The 17,625-nt window shown below is 47.0% G+C and overlaps 1 protein-coding gene across 2 annotated transcripts in view; it reads right to left on the reverse strand.

Moving 5' to 3' along the window:
- Positions 1–7,551: 7,551 nt before the first annotated feature.
- EXT2 (exostosin glycosyltransferase 2) overlaps positions 7,552–17,625 on the reverse strand; it is a 187,108-nt gene continuing 177,034 nt past the window's right edge. For both annotated transcript variants that reach the window (XM_072618305.1, XM_072618303.1), the window contains exons 13-14: positions 16,710–16,792; positions 7,552–8,287 (exon numbers count right to left, since the gene is read on the reverse strand). In XM_072618305.1, coding sequence (XP_072474406.1) covers positions 8,149–8,287; positions 16,710–16,792 — 222 coding nt within the window. In that variant the 3' untranslated portion in view covers positions 7,552–8,148. The remainder of the gene's footprint in view (positions 8,288–16,709; positions 16,793–17,625) is intronic.

Here is a 17,625-nt window from a genome sequence, read left to right on the forward strand (position 1 = left end):
AATAGACGCCTGCAGAGTCACACACACCCTCCTTGGGAGACAAGAGGCCCCAGCAGCTTTAGGATGGAGCAGTATGGGAGAGCTCTGGGAGCAGCTTCGTGGTACAGCACAGCTAGATCCTACTGCCTGCAGCCCCACAGAAAAGGATGCCAGAGTACTGTTGAGCTCTCACACCATGAAGAAGCAGCCTTGGGGGCATGGAAAGGAAGGCAGTATGGTATAGTGGGTATGGTGTCAAGACCAATGGATTTGGAGAAGACTCAAGTTCAAATTCTGACTATTACTTCCTGTGAGACCTCAAATGCCACTTAACCTCTGCTTCCTTATCTGTAAAATGAGTGTGTGGAAGTCAGGGGTGGGGGTGGGGAGAGGTTTGATTGAACTAGCTGTCTATACAATTCCTTCAAGCTCTAAATTCTATGACTTGGAGGTGCACCCAATCAAATGATGTGTTCCTCAGACTTCATTTTTTTGTTTAGGAGAAGATACAGATTGGGGTCAAATTCTTGGAGAACACAGGCCTTGAAAAGTAAGAGGAAAGCACCACAAACATAAAACAACGGCCAGTGTTGGAGGATCCATGAGAATACTGGGACACTACTACACTGTTGGTGGAGCTGTGATTTGGTTCAACCATTCTGGAAGATGACTTAGAACTATGCTAGAAAAATTACCAAATTGTTTATACCCTCGGACTTGATACAACCAGTGGACATTTAACTCCAAAGAAGTCACTGACAAAGGGAATGGTAGACAAAAATATTTTTTAACAACATTTTGTGTGGTAGCAAAAAAACCGAAAAATGAAGGGGATGACCATCGATCTGGGAGGGCTGAACAAACCATAGCACAGGAAGGCGAAGGATCGTTATTGTGCTACAATGAACAAGAGTATGAAAACTTCCAGTGTGGGAAGGCTCCCATGAGCAGATGCAGAGGGAGGTGAGCACGGCCAGGGAAGCCACATACACAGTGACCACAACAATGCAAAAGGAAAGCAATAAAAGATGTCAGACCTCAGGGTGAAGACTGCTCCAGGAAGAATTCTCTAGGCATAGATGCTCCCGAGAAATGATAGCGATGCTTTTTAGAAGCTTGATTTTCTTTTCTTAAGGCACCCACTTGGTCTTAAGAGAGCGAGCATGGGTGGGGCATGTGCTGAGGGGCAAGGTCTGGAGGCTTACTTGGCCTCCAGATCCCAAGATGGAAAGCTGTGAAGGCTTCCAAAACATTCTTTGATAGGAACACCTGTGAATTCAGTTAAAATTCCCGCTTAGGATTGCTTCACAGGAAGCAGCTGGGACAGGCAGAGACTCACTCAGAACTCCCCCAGTTCCTCACAGGACCAGGGCCATTTCAGAAAAAGGATGGTGGCTTCTATTTGTGACAAGAAAAGCCTATATCTGCATCAAAAGGCTGGAAAAAAATGAAGTCCTCAGAGATGCTACCATCTTTGAAGGGGAAGCAAGCCTGAGCAGGACTAAACACTCCAACATTAAAGGTCTTCCTACTTTCCAATCTGGTTTCCACAACAGAGCACAGATACTCAGGATCTAATTAGCATGACTGTTCTGATTCTGAAACCAGACTCCCTGGTTTCCTATGGGCATGTTGTGATTAAGATCTTGGAGACCAGTTCTTCAACCCTGATCTGGGATGAAAAAAACAAGATGGGCTGAATTTCTACTCACCATGGTCCAGAATCTTTTATCCTCTCTGGATCGTTCCTGCTTAGAAACTGCATGTGCTACCTACAGCAAAATTCTGGGCTTGGACTTGGAATGAATGTAGGCTCCCCTACTTAATCTCTGGGACCTTAACATCTTTGGGTCTCTGCTCCTTCATCAGTAAAATCCCAGAGATGGTCTGGATCATCTTCCACCTCTAAAGCCCAGAACACTGTGAGATATCTTGTGAGATACAGTACTTGATTTTGCATCATTCTCAGTGAAAAAGGCATCCTTCAAGGGCTGTACTGTATCCTAAGCATGGGTAATACAAAAACAAAAAGCATGGCAATCCCTGTCTTCAAGGAATTTACGTATTAGTTGAGAAGGATTTAAAATCCAGGGACTAGTGGTTAGGATTTTGATCAAGGGATCACACAGGGATGGTGAGTGAATTCACAGAGAAATGGTTTGACACATTTCTACTCAGGAACGTTGTTGATTCTTGTTCTTAGAGCCAGAGACAGAAAGAGGTAGGGTATGAATGCCAGGCAAGGCATAAAAATGGCCAGGGAATGGCAGCATGGAGGTGGGTGCTTCTGGGCTGAGCTCCAGTCAGGAGCACAGATCCCCAGTGCAGTTGGTGGGAGGGACTGGACCAGAAGTGATGTCAGGAACTTATTCAAGGTTTGGGGTTTTTTTCTACAGCTACTGTCTTAGCTGCCTTGTCAGACTGCAGTCCTATGAAGACCATGACCCTGTCTCATCCATTCCTATCCCTGCTCTAAAGAGAAAGAACAAGCAATTTATGGGAAACTCTTATTGGGGTCCTTTGACTGAATGAACGAGGTAGGTTTCAGTGGCCCAGAATCCCCACAACTGTGGTCTTTCTATGGTTGGCCCAACTGAGCCCCCGCCTCTGGGGAGGGTCCCCCATGTGCAGAAGCTGGGATCCAAGATTGATGATACCCTTAGCTCAAAAGAGCACCCAAGCAGATCAAGGAATATTCCTTGCCCCACACAACACATCACATGTATGTGTGTGTACACACACAAATACACACACGCTTGTGAACACACATACACACACTCACAGGCACCCTCAGTCTTTTCAGTCCTGTGGTAAAGGGAAATTATAGTAACATATAGTGCAAAAGAGTGAGCATGGGGTCTGGCTTCCACGGACCAATGTTCCAATCCCAACTCATGTCTGGGGCCATGTGTGCTACTTCCCCCAACCCCGGCCTCTGTCAGATGAGGGAACTGGACCAAATTCTATCTAAGGTCTCTTGGACTGTAGGATCTCAAAGACGTTATACGTGATGGTCTGGTCAGCGTTGCCTTTGCTAAAAGCAAAAAGAGGTGGAGAGCTCTGGACCAGGGACTCTCCACTAGGAAGGAGAAACTGAGTGAGCCTTACAAGGCAGGTGCCTGAGGTGACCAAATCGGAGTCTGCATCAGAGTGGCAAAAGTCCAGTCTTTCCATTTCAGATGCCAGACCAGAGGCCCACACTAGTGAAGTGTTACGCCTGAGCCAATCCAGGCTCCTCCACCCCACACAAAATTCAAGTCAGCGCTTCTGTATTTCTCCTTTAGTTTCTCCAGGAAAAGGAAAAAGAGAATAAGAGGAAAGGGGAGAGGAAGAGGGATGGAGAAGGGAGCGATGATAAAACCCATAAGGTAAAAATGTCAGTAACAGTGTCATATTAAAGAGCAAAGATTCCTTTCAAACACAGAACTCTCGTGAAATGTCAACAGGGCCCTGACAGTGGAAAAAGCCCCGCAGGTCCCCCAGGCCGAGGAGAGGGGGTGGCTGAGCACCCACATTTGGGCTCAGCCCAGGGACAACGTGGGCTCACCTTCTCCGTGGGCTGGTGGAACGCACTCTCTTTAAAAAGGTTTCTCAATCTGAAACCAGCTGCTGGCTGCTGTGAGCCAAACATGACATTTTAATTAGCGTCATTGTTCTGCTTCTGGTCCCCCAAGGCCAGATGCTTCTGGGTCCAGTTGTGGGTGGGGACTGAGGGGCTGCTTATTTGGACCAGCTCTTTAAACAGCTCTGAGAATCACTGACACTTCCATGCACGGTTGTAATCATGGATACTGTCTGAGCTGTTTCTCCTCTGGGATTCTTGCCCCGTGTCTAAGTGAAGCTAGGCTGTGGGCCCAAGACTGAATCTGAGACACCCCAGAATGGCTCTTAGGGCTGGAACATGTTCATGTTAGTGCAGACTCCCACCCAGTATAATAGAAAGAGCTTGGGACTCAGAAAATCAAAAGAAGTCTGGGTTTGCAGCCCACCGATGACCATACTTAGGTGACCTGAGGCAAATCACTGCCACATCTGTGAAAGGACAATAAAAACACTTGGTTTGTTAAAATCCAATGAAATAATGTACTAAAACACGCTGGAAGCCATAATACAAGATCTAAATATCAGCTATTATTTTACAGAAGAGAAAAAGGAGATTCAAGGAGATCATCTTCTGATACCTCCTCATGGGATAACTGACTCCTTAAGCTTCTGCCAGCCCAGCACAAGCACTGCCTGACCATTCCTAACCAAGCTAAATGGTTAGCTCAGGTAAGAGCCTGGTGGAAGACTGTGTCTACAGTCTGAGGCCCACACATCCCTGGTGGGGATGGGCTCGGGGGGACAACACACTAGATGAGCATGCTTTCAGTTTAGGAAGAACATGGATTAAAGTCACTGGAAGTGCTGCAATCTACACCAAGCAAATCCTGGATCCTTGAGGGAAAATTACTTGAATTCCAAGCCAAGGGGCTTACAGGTGAGGGTAGCCCTCTGAGACTGGTCATCAGTACAAGGTCCCTCTGCAGAGAAGGGGCACAATGTGAAGAAAAGAGAGTCACTGGCTTTTTCACCACTCAGCCCCTATAGGGCTCAGGTGGACTCAAGTATCTTGAAAGTTCCTTCCAACTGAAAGTCATAAAGACCACTTTGACTTCGTGGGGCCATCCCTCAGAGTGTCCTTACATGGGTTGAGGGTGAAAATACCACCTTCTGAGCAGTAGATGAGATCAGGAAGCCACAGTAATGACAGCAAACTGAGGGAGGGGGTGAGTGCACACATGCTCAAGTGTGTGGCTATGCTGCCTCCATTAGGATCCAACCCTCCTGTTTCCTCACCTTGCTGCTCCACTCTAGTCTCAGTGTTAGGATGGGAAAGAAGGAGCGCCACACCTGCTTGCTCGTGCCCCCACCCTGGTAACAGCTAATCATCCCAATTCTGCTCTTTAAGCAGATGTATGTACAGCAGGTTGCATTGTGGGCAGAAGTTCTGACTTAGAAGCAAGAGAGACCTGGATTCAAATCCTGGTTCTGCTACTTACTAGACAAATCACTTTACCTCTTGGGGACTGTATTTCCTCATTGGCAAAATGTGGGAATTCCACTTGATCTCTAAGGCCTCCTTCCAGCTCAAAATCCTCAGTCCCTTAACTTCTGGGCCTCAGTTTCCTCACTGATACAAGATTGAAGATAAGGCAGCTAATGAGGTGCTGATTATCCAATAAACAAAAATAACGAAAAGACATGATGGCACCTTCTTGTTACTCCATGATGCCTAAGGCTTCATCACCAGGATAGTTACTATTGAAGCTCAGTGCTACTCTGTTAGGTGCCTCTTATACCTTCCCAAAATAGTTTTGTAATTTTCTCTCTAAAGGAAAAGGGATTTTCTGAGGGAAAACTAGACCCACTTGTAACTTCAGAACTTTGTTCAATGTTTAGAACCTCTCCAGTGCTGGTAAAGAGCCTCTCTCTAACTTCCCCTTTTAAGACTAACAGCAGAAATTAGATTCAGTTTTAGAACAGGTACCCAATCATGTATCTCTCAAAGTTGTTTGTTTTCCCATGTGGTCATTGTATACATTGTTCTTTTGGTTTTATTCATTTCATTCTGCATTAGTTCATACAAATCTTCCCTGGTTTCTCTGAAATCATCCTGCTCATCATTTCTTAAAGTACAATTACGTTCCATCACATTTACATACCATAGCTTATTCAGCCACCACCCAGATGATGAGCACTCACTCAGACTCATTCCTTGCCACCTCAAAAAGAGTCATAAATATTTTTGTACACCCTTGATTGGTTTCACTTAGGAGAAACCCTCTCATATTCTACCTTTCCTCTAATTCCCTTTTCCATTCTCCGCTTTCCCTTCTATTTCCCTGTTGAATGAAAGGTATTTCTGTATCCAACTCTATATATTTTTCCCTCCTGTGAACAGTTCAGATGAGAGAGATCCAAGCGTCAGCTCTCTTCCCTACTTTCTCCTCCTAGTCTGCACAGATATCTTCTTGCGTGTCCTGATTTTGGGAGATCATTTTCCCTAAACTTCTTATCCTCTCTCCATTTTTCTCTTTGGATCATCAAGACATAACTGAACCAGGAGATGAGGGGTCAGAGGGGACACGTGCCACTTGCCCACACTGGAATGGAAGGAGCGAAGCTTTGCTTAGCCCCTTGATGGTTCATTTGTGGTCAGCTTCTTATGCTTCTTTTAGCTCCGGTATTTGAACTTCAAGGTCACTATAAAGCCGTGAATGACCTTTCCAATTTTTTCTTTCAATAGCTCTTTCTTTTCCATTTTTTCTGCCAGCACTCTCATTTCATTTAAAAAAGATTGTACAACTCTTTCTTCATCTCCTCTAAGAATTCCAGCTGAGTGTGTGAGCTGTGCTTTCTCTGAGGCTTTCCTCATAGATGCTTTAGGCCCTATCAGCATAATAGCTTTTAATGGGGGGTTGGGGGGGTAGGAGAAACATGCTTTTTTTTTTTTTTTTTTTTTGCTTTTTTATCCAGCCTACTTTCTGATTTCATCCTGAATATCAGAGTCAGGCTCCTGCACTTTTGGAGGAAAGGCCTGAGCTGGTCCTGCTGCTACTGGCTGCTGCATTATTCTAGGATCTCAGGGATGGCAGGCGGCAGGGACAAGCTTTCAGTGACTCACACTTTCATTCAGGGCAAAGTTTGATGGTTGCTCCCCTGGTCTGACTAAGTTCCTGACCTGGGTTTGAGCCTAAGTAACAGTAGACTTCTACCGGACTCAGTTACTATCAGCCAGCTGGGGAGCTCTTTTGTTTCAGAGTGACAGCTATAGGTTTCCCTTGGTCCCAGATTTCTGTCCTGGTTATTGCTCTATAAGCTTCAGACCTGGCTAGAACCTGAACCTGAGACCCTACTCTGCTGGGATCTGAGCCACATATTAGCCACTTACTTCTGAACTTATTTCTTGCTTAGTACATAGTCTAGGACTCATGGTCACTTCCTCCCCCAGAATTTTTCTACTCAGTCCTCTCAAGTTCTGTGCTAGGTGCCAGTTGGTACCTGTTTCCACACCCTGAACATAGTACCCTGGTACAGGTCTGAGACAGCCTCTGGCACTGGTTCACAGCTTCTCTTTGGGTCCTAGCAAGCTCCATCAGACCCCAGACATCTGACCCCTACTTCCAGTGTTCAAAGATCGCTGTCTGTCTCCCTATGCCAAGGTAGAATGGAAAAAATGCCTTCCTGTGACTTGGATTTCCCCATCAGGATTCAGTCGGGTGCACTTTCTAGGCCTCTTGGGCAGAGGAGGGAATTTGTTCTGCTGATACTTCACCTGATACTCTACCATCTTGGCTCGGCTTCCAACCATGAATATCTGATGCAGCCAGCTCTGACGGCCCACCTTCTAGTGCAGTACTTCCATGCAAGGCCATGCCAGTCTTCCAGTCCAATCTCCTTCCAGATTTATGCAGCACTGTTTTTCAGGGATGGGAGATAGCTAGGCCTAGAAATATATCCACATATATAGAGGGAAAAGATTCCCCCGTATGGTTGACCAGAATTGGTATTAAATGACAAACCAGGGGAAAAGGTAAAAAATAAAATTTAATTATATTAAAAAGCCAGACCAAGGAACAATGGTACATGGTACACAAGGGACTCCAGGCTGCTCTTCTTGAACCAAGTCCCACAACTCTTGGTTGCACCCAATGTATCATCAATAAATCATGATTGCTATTTGGTATTTGAATCCAAGCCAGGTGTGTTTGGTTTTTCCCCTAAACAGCCTACTGACTTGGAAAAAGGAAAAGTGAGAAGGGGACCCTTTTCCCCATAATTTCCTTAAGCTAAAAACTGTAGGCAGGCAATGCCAAGGCTAGAACGGACAGGCAGTCACAATAAGTCAGAGGTCCTAGAATTTCAGTCCTCAGCAAATATAGATGCTATGGCCTCAGCCTTCCATTATGCATTTTCCAATGGGTTCACCAGATGCATGCAAGCTCAGATGACATACAGTCTAGATACCTAGGCCTATGTTCTGGGGAAGGAGAGGAAAGGTGATTACTGTATTCCCATATTTGGGAGGTCAAAGCCCCCTGGAAAGCCCTTGCCCAGGTGCCCTGTTCCTGGAGCCCTGAGCTCCTTGCTTCTTATTAACATCTGGTCCTCTGGCGGTCCCATCTTTCATAAGCTGCCAATGTTGGGGAAGCTCTTCAGCTTTTCAGGGAAGTCATCTTTGTAGAGGACCGGGTCAGCGCGGTGCTCCACCACTTTGAGGGGCATGGTCCCAAAGACCGAGGCAAACTTATTGATGCATTCAGACCTGCAGAAAGAGGGGAAGGCAGAACACAACAACAGCCAGCACTTACACAGGGCCTTAAGGTGTGCACATGTCAAGTCAACCACCCAGGGAGGTAGGCCCTTTGTTGTTCTGAGTGGGGAGAGAAGTTAAATGACTTGTCTCGGGGCTGGGAAGCATCTGAGGCCACATTAGAACTAAGGTTTTTCTGACTCCAAGTCCAAGACTCTAGTCATGATGTCACGCTTTCTCCTGCATACAGATGACCATGTCAGGCCACAGAGCATTACTGGAAGGTAGGGGGCAAGTAGGATTTAACCAGCTCCCTTCTTTCAGAGGGAGGGTCTAAGCTCCTGAGTGGGAATGCTACAAGAAGAGAAGAGAGAAGAGAGAAGGGAGGGGAGGGGAGGGGAGAGGAGGGAGGGGAAGGGAGGGGAGAGGAGGGAGGGGAAGGGAGGGGAGGGCAGATGAGGGGAGGGGAGGGCAGATGAGGGAGGGGAGGGCAGATGAGGGGAGGGGAGGGCAGAGGAGGGGAGGGGAGGGGAGGGGAGGAGGAGTGCTTCCAGGAAGCCCTGCACACTTGCAAGTCAAAGTTTCCTTCCCCTCCCCCTGAAATTCCAGTCATTCTTTCAGCCACGTAGGAGCACATGCTGTAAACCAAGGTGGATTAGCTGCCAAGATGTTTCTTAACTCCTTGGTTGCCAGTCAGAAATAGGACAAAGAGAAGAGAGAGAAGAGTCAGCCACTCTTGTCTGTGCTTGGTTTAAAGGCAGGGAGGAAGCCTGCACTGGGGAAATGCTAGAAATGAATACAGAACTCTGAGTCAGGAAATCCGGGCTCTAATCCTGGCTGTGCCCGTACTAGGTCACAAGCAGCTGTGGGACCATGGACAAGACATTTACTCTCCCTCAGCATCAGCTTCCTCATCTGTAAAATGGGGAAAATGATCCACTCACTATCCCTAGGGCTGTTGTGATGAAACCCCTCTGTGAATACAGGGTCCTATCTGAGCGAGGGAGGTGCAGGGCCAGCTTCTCTGGGCCTGCTGGGTGAGAGACACAGCTCCACGACATGAGGAGGCTCCCCAGGCTGGGGTGCAGCTGCAGCATTGTGTTCGTTTGTGACAGCTCCCCTGCACTGCTTTGCCATAAGAAACAGAAGGAAGGGAGGCTGCAGACTCTGGGCCTGGGCCTGCACCCTCCCCTCCTCCTGCTCTCCTGGAGCCATGGTGGTGACCCCTCCGAGGTGAATGGGTCAGACTCTCCAGGGGGGCCTTCACAAGCAGTCTTGGTCAATCATGCCAACTGAGTGTGACAGTCGAGGAATGAAGAGAACTTTGGTCCTAACCCAGGGGGAAGATCTCTACAGCACCTCCAAAAAGCAAAACCAGAAACCCCAAACACACCAAGCCATAAAAATCATCAAGGCTAGATTTCAGAAAGGTCAGTTTCCTCTCTCTTCAGCCAGACCATGGCACCTTAAATAACTAAAAAAGGGTCAGCTAATTTGAGGATCTTAGACAGGGAGACACGATGAGGAGCTCCTGACAATGCGAGCTCTTTGGCTGTTTCCAAGCTCTATTCTCACAAAAGACCAAAGATGACTGAGCAGATGAGAGTGATGATGGAGGAGAAAGTGCCTCATGCTGGCCACACATAGGCTCGATGTGAGCTTGCCCTTCTCCTTTCACAACTACAAATCCCACCATGGGAAGATGAGGCCTCAGTAAGACTGAGGCAGCCTTCAGAGGATCAAGAGGCCTGGACTGGGCACAAGGGGCCCAAATTTCTGTTCTCAGGTCAAGCATTCATTGGCTCTAGGCCTGGGGTGGAAGCCTGGGGATCACCACATTTTTTTTACAGGGAAGTTTTCAGGACACTCAGGAGGTATGCTAGCAAAAGGCATAGGTATCTAGCCAGAAGCTGTGTAAAATCCTGGCTTACTGTGGCCATTTGGTCAACAAGCAGTTACAAAGCACCTACTCTGTGCCAGCCACTGTGCTGGGTACTGAGGAGAAAAAGAAAAGCCAAACACAGTCCCTTCCCTCAAGGACTTCAATCTAATGGGGAGACAACTTACAAACAGCCACGTCCACACGAAATACATGGTGGTTGTCCTTTGTCTTCGAAGAGGACCAAAATGACATCACCTTTGTAAAGTGAAGTTTCAATGTGTCTGACTATGGCTGATCAAACCAACACGAGCTCGGAATGCTCTATCACAGGTTGGGCACAGATAGTCCATGTGAATATTTGGGGTGGGTATCCCAAATTTGTGCATCCTGTGTTTCCTTTGTGCTGTCTCAATTCTGCTTTGCTCAAAGAACACAGCACCTTTTCTTAATGTGGGCATGCTATGCTGAGTGGTCCTGTGCCAGTGTCTCCCATGTTGTACAGTCAAATCCAAAGTTCTTGAGAGAAATACATACACAGCAGGTGGAAGGTCATTTCAGAGGGAAGGTCCTAGCAGTGGAGCAGGGGTGACAATACCAGAAAACGTCTCCTGTAAAAGGTGGGATTTGAGCTGAGTCTTGAAGGAAGTCGAGAAACGAGGTGCTGAGGAGGGTACTCAGGCAGTAAGGACATGAGATGTCATGTAGGCAGGATGGTCAGAAAACCAATGCTGCTAGATCATAAAGTACCTGAGGAAACTAGAAAGGTAAGAAAGAGACAACTAATGAAGAGTTTTAAACGTCAGAGGATTTTGAACTTGATTTACAGATCACAGAGAACCAATGGAGTTGAATGAGTGGGAGGGTGGCATGGTCAGACTTTAGTAGCCGAATGGAGCAGAGCTACCAACAGCTAATGTCGTAGTCTGGGTACCTGCACTAGGGGTGGCTGGGTCAGCAGGGAAGGGGGAGTGTTGGAGAGATGGTGTGAAGATATTAAAACAATAGAACTTGGTAACTGTCTGGACATGTGGAGTGAGACAAAGGAGTCAAGGATGATGGCAGGTGGTGAGCCTAGGTGACTGGGAGGAAAGGCACCCTTGACAGTAATCAGGAAATCTGGAAGTGGGCAGAGTTTCGGACTAAAAATGAGTTCAGTCTTGGACATGTTGAGTTTGAGATGCCTATGGTAGATCCAGTTTGAGATGTCCAAGAGGTGACAGAGACTGAAACTCATGAGGGAGGTTAGACCTAGATACAGAGATCTAAGAATCATTTACGGAGAAATGGAAACCAAACCCACAGGAAGGAGAGAAGACCCAGGCCAGAGATTAGAACACCTCTTCCTTCCTTTCTTCCTTTCTTCCTTCCTTCTTTCTTTCTTTCTTTTTTCTTCCTTCCTTCCTTCCTTCCTTCCTTCCTTCCTTCCTTCCTTCCTTCCTTCCTTCCTTCTTTCCTTCCTTCCTTCCTTCTTTCCTTCCTTCCTTCCTTTCTTTCTTTTTCCTCCCTCTTTTTTCTTTCTTTCGCATATGAAGGAAAGTGATGGCTTCTGTTTACTTATGAGATCTTTAATTTTAAGATGATGCCACTGAAAAGGTTCATGAAAGCATCAATATATATTCACAACTTGCCAGAGATGTCTGGATAAGTGATGCCAGGAGCCCAGGACCCAAGTGATCATGGAAATCCCAAGGCAATGGATATGTGGAAAAATAGAATTGCTAGTTAGATGGCAAGTTTCATATCCCCAGGACACAGAGGAAGCCAGTGACAAGGTGGGGACTGGAAAAGCAGTCTGAGCTAAAGCTACCGCTCCTGTGTCATGACGGCCACTCCCCTCCTCCCTGGGCCAACAGGGCTGAGCTCCTGAGGCAGATGGAGGTCTAATATAGGCATTCATTCCAGCTACCCTAACCAATGAGCAAGGAAAATTCTCTAAATGAGGATGAATCAGGATTTCCTCATCAAGTTGTGCATTTCAGAGTTTGGTCACAAATTCTTCCTTGCACATTTTTTAAGAAGACAGTGCAGAGCATTGTGGAAAAACAGCCAAATTTCATTTCATCTCTCTTCCTATCCTATTGTCAGGGGGCATGACTTGAGTGAAGGCCCAGGAAAGGAGACTGTCCGCTGCAACAGGCTGCAATTCAGATTCCTCAATCACACCCCAGAAACCTCTTCATCCTGGAAAGTGATTGCAGCCCCAGAATAAACACCTGGGAAGTAACCTGAACCCTGTGACTAATCCCAGAACACTCATTTAAAAAGGCTGCCCAGATCAGCGATCTCTTTCCTTCTTACCAGGCTCCTCGCCACCCCCTCTTTCAGTTCCCTTTAGGGGTTATCTTCCCCACTTAGAACATAAGCTCCTTGAAGGCAGGACCCGACTTCCTTTTGGCCTGCACACAGTAAAAGTTCATTAAATGATGGTTGAATGTTGCCTGCCTGATAGGAGTCCCTTGTCTGGCTAGGGACTAGCCTCTTCACTTTGGTGGCTCTACTTACTGTCCTCCTTTGTAAAGGAAGGGGGTGGATGAGACGATCTCTAAGGGCCCTTAGAACTCTAAATCTTCTGATCCTAGCATGTAGAACTTCATGGTAGTACCTTCTCTCATAACTCCAACTCCCCAGCCTGAAAGCCCAGAAAGCAAAGGGTAGATGATGAGGGGTGGGCTAGAAAGATGGAGGTGTTATCCCTTCATGAAATACGAACGAGTTCCTCAAAGGAACTACTGGGGAGCTTGACGTGGCCCTTAACAAGCAGATAAAGAGTTTGAGCAGGAGATAATTTTGATAAGGTTAGGTTAGGAGCAGCTGTGTGGAATGTGAATCCTGTGCCTCTGCTAGAAAGAAGGGGGAAGGGATAAGCATTGATAGCACCTACTATGTGCCAGGCACTATGCTAAGTTTTTGTTTTTACAAATATGATTTCATTTGAGCCTTACAACAACCATGAGAGATAGGTGCTATTATTATCACCATGTTACAGTTAAGGAAGCTGAGGCCCAGAGGCTAAGTGACTTGCCCAGGGTCGTACAGATAATAAGTTTCTGAGGCTGGATTTGAACTCAGGTCTTCCTAACTCCAGGGATGAGGAAGGGGAAGAGACAGGGAAGGGTGAGGGGGTTTTTGTTCCTCTCCCTCCCTCAAAGCACCTTATAACAGAGTTACTTGTCCAGAAAGAAATTGAATCCACCAGGGAGCAGAGAAATATATACCCTATACACACACAGGCAAACATGGTATAGTGGACAGACCTGGATTCAGCCACTTACTAGTTGTGTGACCTGGACAGGTCACTTCACCTCTGGACCTCAGCTTTCTCATCTGTAAATCAAGGAAGCTGGACTTGATAGTTTCTCTCAGCCCTCAATCTATGCTTGTACTCCACAGATACAGAGGCACCATCCAAGCAGTCTCAGGATGGAGCTAGCCTGGCAATAAAAAGCTGTGTTGTGCAGAGGAGCAGACTTGTGGGCTCGACTGAGAACCCCAGTTGGCAGTGACGCTGCAGCCAGTGGGGAATGGTGTGAGGACACATGAGGACAGGAAGGATCCAAGAGACACGAGTCCCCTTGGCCACGTACATCACACTACTGACTGTCTCTGTGCCCACTTTTCCCACGGCTGCTGTGTATATTTGTGGGACAGAATGTACTAGACTATAAGCCCTTTGTCTTGTTTTGTAACCCCAGCACTTAGCACAGCTGCCTGGTACATAGTAGCCACATAATGAACATTTATTGACTGTGTATCCCAGGTTTACGGGAGGAATGCTGTATAACGACTGCTCTTATTACGCCACCTTAGTGTCTTTGCTTCGAGCTCATCGTGCCTCTTGTCTGACTGTTCATACGAAGCGCACCAGTGGGATTCATGAGTTGTAGTGGCAGTAGTGGTAGTAGTAGTAGTAGTGAGGGGGGGTGGTGACGGTAGTGGTAGTAGAAGCAGTAGTAGTAGTAGTAGTAGTGGTAGTAGTGGTAGTAGAAGCATGAATCTATACAGTACCCTAGAATTCATGAGAATAGTTAACTGGCCTCCGGAAAAGAAGCCTGGAGGGGGTGCTATGTCCTACAGTAAACTGAGGAGTAGGACAACACTGAGGAGAACTGGCATCATGGAGCAGGGCAAGCTCTGGACAATGCCTTAGTGCCTCAGATACCACAGATCTGATACCAGAGTAGTCACTGGCTAAACCTTTTCTATTCAAGGGACTATTTTTTAGCTGCACCTTTAGCTTAAGATGATCAAACATGCAGATTCTTCAGGTTCCCAAAAATCATTCATCATACTTTCCTGCCGGCAAAGCTTGATTGTGCCCAACATGGAAACGAAATGAGACCTGTTTTGGCAGAGGGCAGAAGCTCCATAGCAGGCAGAGCTTTTGGGGGATCACTAAGGATAGGCCTTCCTCTGTAACTGGATCTGACATCAGCGCTGCAGGGCCCAGGTGAGAAGCCACAGGGCTTATGGTCCCCTTGCTCCTCAGTGAGGGTCATTTGACTACCCTGAGCCTGAGGAAGGGTTTCTTTTTTCTTCCCTATGGCCAGCCCTTGAGAAGGGGCTTGCCTTCCTTGAACGATAATGGCCCCTACTCCATTGCCAGATGAACATATTTCCTAGTATCTTTTTGCTGTGTCCACTCAGAAAGAGGGAGTGTGGCCCAGTGGTACTAACACTGACATTAGAGTCTGAAGTCTTGGGTTTGAAGCCTAGCCCAGTCATTTATTCCCTGTGTGACCTCAGGTAAGTAATTTCATTTCTCTGGTAACTCAATTTCCTCATCTGTAAAATGCAAGGTTGTTCTAGCTCCTCTCTGGTCCTCAGTCCCTGTGCCAATTGCTTAGGAAATTCTGGTCATCACCACATGTGACTGCCATCAATAATGCCAATCTCTGACCCCACCAAGCATGGAGACACTAAGGGCTGCCTCTGGAGATATGTAAGGAGTCAGAAAGGGACTAATTACCAGCTTTCTGGCTTCCTTCTGAAGACCTGCCATTTTGTGGGGTTGATCTGGTGCCAATGGAACCAATCCTGGGTCTAGGTCATGACACTTTGACCCTGCCTGGCAGCAGTTTGGGGACAAATGAGTTGGTTGGAGCCCACAGGGAAGTTGTAAGCCAGGATGCTGAGCCAGCCCCACCCAGCTGGTGCTCTTCAACCCTAGTCCTGTCATCTTAAACTTCAGAAAAAAGAATCTTCCAGGACTATGACGCCTTCAGTAAGGACTCACATACTCTCTGAGTTATCTTTATATCTCCTACTGTTTTGAATCTTGAACATTACATGACTGAGGAGTGCTGCAGGTCATTTTTACAAAGGGGAACACTTAACAACTGAGGTAAAGGAGACTTATGGTGGAAGCTGCTGAGCTTATGCAGGGAGAGGGGATATGTACATACTGAACATGCACATACTGAATCTTGAATTTCATTGGTGTGGGAGGCTTCTCTTCCCCAACGTAGGCTGACACTTTCTCTGGTCCGCTGGTTGGTAAGTACCTACTACGTGCTGGACACTCAGAAAGTTGTCTAGGGCACTGAGAGATGAAGTGCTTTGCCAGGGTCCTACAGGCAACTTGCTTGAGCTTGGCCTTGGAGTCAGGTCTTCCTGACTTCTATCCCAACAGCACCCACTGGGCTAGGCTGCACCATTACCTGACCTAGGAATGGCTTAAATCACATTTCTCTTTCTTCCTTCCACCCTCTGTCTTTGCTTAGCAGTCAGGGATCCACAGGGCAAAAGCCACATCTCCAGCACACTGGTGCCATAGGGCTGAGCAGGTGCTTTGCATGGAGATGTTGAAAAGACCAGAGAAATGAACTGCTGAGACTGCATGTTACCTAAATCTTTTATCTCCCCATGTATGTTGAATGGAAATGGATTGATGTGGTCCCGGTATACCTGGTACTCAAGAGATCGAGAAGTTAAAAGATTCACTAAGGGCACCCAAGCTCTCGGAGGGCAGAGACCATGTCCTCTCTCTCTTTTGTGCTTATATAATGCTCTATACACAGCAGGCACTCAGGCAAGGCACAGCCAATAATCGAATGATCGACTGGGAGCCAAAACGTGAATATTATGGATACGCCCAGTGACTTTCCTCTAAGAATTTCAAAGGGCTTTCAATCTGTTCCTCATCTTGGCTGGCAGTTCGGTAGTGCTGGCAAAGGTCGTTGGTTCCCTGATTGCTTTGTTTGTAATTCTGACCATTCACATTTGCACTATAATACAGACACACTGCTCTTGAAAAGGAGTCAGTTTCCAATTATCAGAGACTGAGGATGGTTAGCTATTCAGTCCATATGGAGACTCTGGCTCTTGGAGATGATGACTGACCACACTCCTGAGGCCTCCCAGTCATTATAATTTTGGCAAGTAACATTCAAGATTTATTCTCTGGGTGACCTGAGCTTGAACTAAACCCTATTTCCACAGAGCAAAGGGACTAGGAGCTACCAGCTGCCATCCAAGTGCCTCAGGAAAGTCCCCCACACAGGCCAGCAGTAGAAGAGCCCAGTCAAGCAGAACCTCAGGCCCAGGTTCACTCACCTTTCCACCATGTGGGTCTGGTCCAGGGAGAGCCCATCGATGGCTGTGCACTCAGGACATTTGAACTTTTTACGTGGAGTCACCTGGGGGCAGGGAAACAATTAAAAAAACAGCACTGTCAGTATTGGGAAGGCTAACCACACACCTGCCACACTGTTCATTGTGCCTCTGCTGTAAACTGAACCTCTCTTCCTCTCCACACACACACATATACACATGTGCACATGAACACACACACACACACACACACACACACACACACACACACACACACACACACCTCACTCTTCCTCCATTCAATCCCATCTGGTCCAGCCAAGAGCAGAGCTCACAAGGGCCCAATAAAATCGGCTTGGAGGGTTTGCCTTCTGTAACTGGAAAGAAGTGGCGATGACAAGCTGCTTAATTCCTGTTTAATGACTGTTTTCTCACTGCCAAGGTCCCTGTATAAACACCATTTGTTCTTGCAGTCATAAGGGCGATGAAATATGGCTTTCCTACTCTCACCGTAACCTTACCCCAAAAGACCGTCGTTCTGTTCCTTCCAGCGCAGAGCTGCCTGGCAAAGGCTGCATGAAGCCTCAGGGCCAGGGGAGGTGCCAGGTTACTTGGCGGGCCTTAATTTCAGAAGAAATCCTTATATTCTCTCCCCTCCTAAATCCCAACACTCTCTCTTTCCTTTATCTTTGAAGAGGATTTTCCTAGGAAACCTGCCAGGGCTGTCCTGGCCAGGAGGAGTGTACAGAGTGGTGAGCGGGAAAGGGGGGCTCAGATAGTGAGGCAAGGCTGGGCAGCACCTAATCATACTCCACTTTCAGAGTCTTTGAAAGGAGTGTCCAGAATGGCTATCCAAAGTTTAAAATATACAAACACATGTCAAAAGCTTAAAATGAATCCTGCAGCATACCCATCCCCC

Source organism: Notamacropus eugenii, chromosome 6, assembly GCF_028372415.1.
Source record: "Notamacropus eugenii isolate mMacEug1 chromosome 6, mMacEug1.pri_v2, whole genome shotgun sequence".
In the NCBI taxonomy this organism is placed as follows: domain Eukaryota; kingdom Metazoa; phylum Chordata; class Mammalia; order Diprotodontia; family Macropodidae; genus Notamacropus; species Notamacropus eugenii.